This window comes from Cavia porcellus, unplaced genomic scaffold (assembly GCF_034190915.1).
Source record: "Cavia porcellus strain 051 isolate PalLab524CR breed Dunkin Hartley unplaced genomic scaffold, mCavPor4.1 scaffold_1, whole genome shotgun sequence".
In the NCBI taxonomy this organism is placed as follows: domain Eukaryota; kingdom Metazoa; phylum Chordata; class Mammalia; order Rodentia; family Caviidae; genus Cavia; species Cavia porcellus.
In genome coordinates this window covers 141,064,179-141,068,995 of record NW_026947484.1, presented here as the reverse complement: position 1 = coordinate 141,068,995, position 4,817 = coordinate 141,064,179, and the positions used below count along the sequence as shown (strand labels likewise).

Sequence of the window (4,817 nt, the reverse complement as noted above, 5' to 3'; positions counted from 1 at the left end):
CTTCTAATATCACATGCATGATTCTAACTGGAAAAATATAAAATGGAAGTCTGCTATCAAGGAGGTCTGGAAGATAAGATTTCCATACTTTCTCCTTGTGTAATGTGGGGAGAATGTAGGAGAATAGAGATGTGCTGAAAACCAATACAAGACCCGAGACATACTACAACATGGAAAAAGGGCAATGTAAAAAAGAGTGAAGAGATCTTGGGAAGATCAATTTCAGGAGCTAGCAGGCAGGAAATGAGAATCTAGATAGAGATACACACTCTAACATTATCTACATTGCAGTCTTCTTGTAGACGTTCTCAGGTGGATATCTACTTCAGTTTGAAGACTATTGCTCTAGACATTGATATTGTCGGGGAGTACAAACCATTTAATCAGCTTCATCAATGCGTCCTTGACATCTTTATTTCTCAAGCTGTAGATAATGGGATTCAACATGGGGGTTACTACACAGAAGAGAACAGAGATCAGGATGTCCATGTCCAAAGAGTATCCTTCTCTGGGCCTGTCATAGTTGAAGTTGGCCATTGTATAAAAGACCACCACCACAGTGAGGTGGGATGCACAAGTGGAGAAGGACTTGCTCCTGCCTGTAGCAGAAGGAATCTTAAGGATGGCTGAGATGATGAGCACGTAGGACCCTGCAGTAAACAGGCAGGGGCTCAGGCCGATGGTGGCACTGGCCACATACAGCACAGATTCATTGACAGAAGTGTCTGAACAGGAGAGCTTCAGGAGTAATGGAATGTCACATAAAAAGTGGCTGATCTCGTTGGGCCCACACAGAGTAAGCATGGCTGCCAGCACTGTATGTGTCACAGAATTCACCAGTGCACAGAGCCAGGATCCAGTCACCAGGCAAACACAGACCTTCACACTCATGAGTACTGGATATTGAAGAGGATGGCAGATGGCCACATAGCGATCATAAGCCATGGCAGCCAGTAAGACACATTCAGTGCCAGCACATGTCACAAAGAAAAAGATCTGGGAAAGGCAGCCTTCATAGGAGATAGTCTTTTTCTCCCGGAAGAAGTTCACCAACATGACTGGAATGGTGGTAGATGTATAGCAGATGTCTAAGAAGCTCAGGTTGCTGAGGAAATAATACATTGGGGTGTGAAGAGCAGGACAGACCCTGGTAGCCATTATTATGAGGATGTTCCCCAGGAGAGTTGTCAAGTAAATGACCAAGAAGACCAGGAAGAAGAAGCCCTGCAAGTTGGAGTGATTTGAAAATCCCAAGAAGATGAATTCAGTGACAAATGTCTGATTGTTCATTTCAAATGGTGTCATAGCTATGAAACAGAAAGAAAGAAACCACAATAACACATTAAGAACACCTAAAAATGGGTTTATAAGTGGACAGAGCTAAGTTGAGTAATGTTACATAGTCTTCCCATAGATTGTTTATTATTACTGTTTAGTAAGAATAAATAGATACTTGGACTAAACCTATAAGAAGTTACTAAGTTCTGCATGTTACAAGGTATGCAGTAACTTTCTTACAACACTGTATCACATGTATTAAACTATTTTATCATCATTTTAAGTGATAAAATGATTATGAAAAGTTAAGAAAATGCAGGAAGGTATGAAGAACAATATAAACATTCACAAAATCAGTACTAGTTTTCTCTGTAATACTTTCTGGCTATTGTCCTCCATAAAAATATTTATATATACTCATAAATTTAATATATTAGAAGCACAAATCCCCAAACTTGCATTGTATTCTACAGCACAAAGAAATTTAATAGTTTTTTGATTGAACATTTACATAGCTTCTACTCCTTTTGCTATTATAAATAATGAAATTAAAAATTCTCATATATAAGATCTGTGAACATATCTGATTATTTTTCAGAGTAACATTTTAAATCAGTATACTTTTAAATAAATTGATCTCATTTTCTCAGTAGGAATTTCTACCCTTTCAAAGTTTGTAAGATATGGGCTTCCTGTCAGGACCAGTAAGTCCAGCAGAGACGTGGAACCCCGCCCCAGTCCAGCAGAACTCTCTTCCTTGCCTGGGGGCCAGGCCAAGGCTTCCTGTCAGGACTAGTAAGTCCAGTGGGGGCACGGAACCCCGCCCAGTCCAGGGGAACTCTCTCCCTCACTTGGAACAACACTTGAAGCTAGAAAATATAGGAAAAGGACAAAATGAAAGACCAAAATGCAATCTCAACCATCCAGCCCATCCCAAGAAAGCCTAGGAGCCATATGCATAGAAGAAAATATATGCCACATACCTGAAGTACCTGAAATAATAGTCACTGAAATAAAGAAGCAACTCTGGGAAGCCTTAAAAAATTCAAATTAGAAATAATCTCTCAGGTAAAAGAAGAAATGATAAAAGAAATGAAGGAGATGCTGAACATATCTAAAGAAGACACAGTTAAAAAAATGGAGGAACTAAACAAAAAGATAGAATCCCTGGATGAACAATATAAGAAACAAACAGAATATATAAAGCAGATGCAAAGAGAGATACAGGAAATCAAAAACTCCATTGAAAGTCGTAAAAACTGCCTCAATGAATGTGAAGATAGAATTTCAGACCTCAAAAACAAGATTGCAGCCAGTGAACAGGAAAGGAAAGATCTTTTAAAAATAAGAAATCAGAAACAACAACTCAACACCTGCAAGATGATGCAAAGAGGAACAACATAAGGTTGATAGGGATAAATGAAAAAGAAGGGCACAACATAAAGGATGTCAAGAGGATATTTAGAGAATTAATAGCTGAAAATTTGCCAAACATGAGATTGGAAACTGATATCAAGATCAATGAAGCATATAGAACTCCAAATAGCCATAACCAAAATAAAACTACACCCAGACACATAATAATGGCCATCACAGAAATCAAACAAAAGAATAGAATATTAAAAGCTGTCAGATAGAAAAGACAGATCACCTATAAAGGAAAACCTATCAAAATTACAGCAGACTTCTCAGCACAAACAATAAAGTCAAGAAGAACATGAGTGAAGTATTTCAGATCCTAAAGGAAAATGATTTCCAACCTAGACTGATGTAACCTGAAAAACTGCCCTTCAAAATCAATGGAGAAATAAGATACTTCCATGACAAAGAACAGCTGAAAAATTACATGATCACCAAGCCAACCCTGCAAAGAATACTGAAAGACAGCCTAGATACATTTAGGAAAAAACCACTAAATAAAGCAGACAATTAAACAAAACAGAAAGTTAAAGATGCAACAGCAGAAAGATAACATGTCAACAATAAAGCAATATATAACAGTTATAACCATTAATGTAAATGGTCTCAATGCACCAATTAAAAGAAATAGACTGGCAGAATGGATCAAGAAAAAAATCCAACCATATGCTGTCTACAAGAAACCCATCTAACCCAAAAGGATACTCACAGACTGAAAGTCAAAGGATGGAAAACAATACTTCATGCAACAGGAAACCAAAAAAAAGTGGGGGTGGCTATTCTGTTTTCAGACAATGTGAAATTCAAGCCAAAAATGATCAGAAGGGATAAAGAAAGTCACTACATATTGGTTAGGGGAAAACTCAAAGAGGAAGAGATAACTATCTTAAATATATATGCACCAAATACCACAGCCTCCAGTTATATAAAACAAGTACTAACAAAAATGAAAAATGCAATTAGCAGTAACACAATTCTAACAGGAGATCTTAACACTCCATTGACACCAATGGACAGATCAACCAGACAGAAAATCAGCAAATAAATAAAAGAACTGAATCGCACCTGAACAAATAGACATATACAGAGTATTCCACCCAACAACAACACAATACACATTCTTCTCAGCAGCACATGGGTCATTTTCTAAAATAGACCATATATTAATTCACAAAACATATTTAAATAAATGCAAAAGGGTTGAAATTGCCCCTTGCATGCTATTGGACCATAGCCCTATGAAACTAGAAATCAATGATAAAAGATACTCACAAAATTCTCAAAACACATGGAAACTGAATAACACACTCTTGAGTAATCAGTGGGTCACAGAGGAAATTAAAGAAGAAATCAAACAATACCTAAAAACAAATGAAAACACAGATACAACTTACCAGAATTGGTGGGATGCAATGAAAGCTGTCCTCAGAGGAAAATTTATTGCACTGAGTTCACACATCAGGAAAACAAAACGAATACAAATAAATAACCTGATGTTACACCTCAAACATCTAAAAAAGAAGAGCAAATCAAGCCCAAAGCCAAAAGAAGAGAAGAAATTATAAAAATCACAGCAGAAATCAATGCAATAGAGACTAAAAAAAAATCCAAAAGGTCAATGAATCAAAGAGTTGGTTCTTTGAAAGAATAAAGTTGACAAGCCCTTAGCCAACCATATTTTAAAAAGGGAAGAAAAAGCTCAAATTCATGCAATACGGAATGAAAGAGGAGAAATCACTACAGACCCTATAGAAAAACAGAAGATCATCAACACCTATTTCAAAAACCTCTACTCTCAAAGGTTTGATAGCACAGAGGAAATAGACAGATTCCTAGAAGCATACGAAGTACCAAAGCTAGATCATGAAGATGTAAAACTTCTGAATAACCAAATTTCTATTAATAAAATCAAAAACGTAATTAAATCTTTACCTACAAAGAAGAGCCCAGGCCCAGACGGATTCACTGCAGAATTCTACAAGAAATACAAAGAAGAATTAATGCCAACACTTCTCAAACTCTTCAATGAAATTGAAAGGGAAGCAATCCTTCCTAAATCGTTCTTAGAAGCAAATATTACTCTGGTACCAAAACCTGAAAAGGACCCCACTAAAAAAAGA

At 36.7% G+C, this 4,817-nt stretch overlaps 1 protein-coding gene across 1 annotated transcript; it reads right to left on the bottom strand.

The window, feature by feature from the left end:
• Window positions 1-345: 345 nt before the first annotated feature.
• On the bottom strand, window positions 346-1,305 carry LOC100718169 (olfactory receptor 5V1-like). The gene has a single exon (XM_003479039.4). It carries the CDS (start codon window positions 1,303-1,305, stop codon window positions 346-348), a length of 960 nt encoding a protein of 319 aa, XP_003479087.4.
• Between the last annotated feature and the right edge of the window lie 3,512 nt (window positions 1,306-4,817).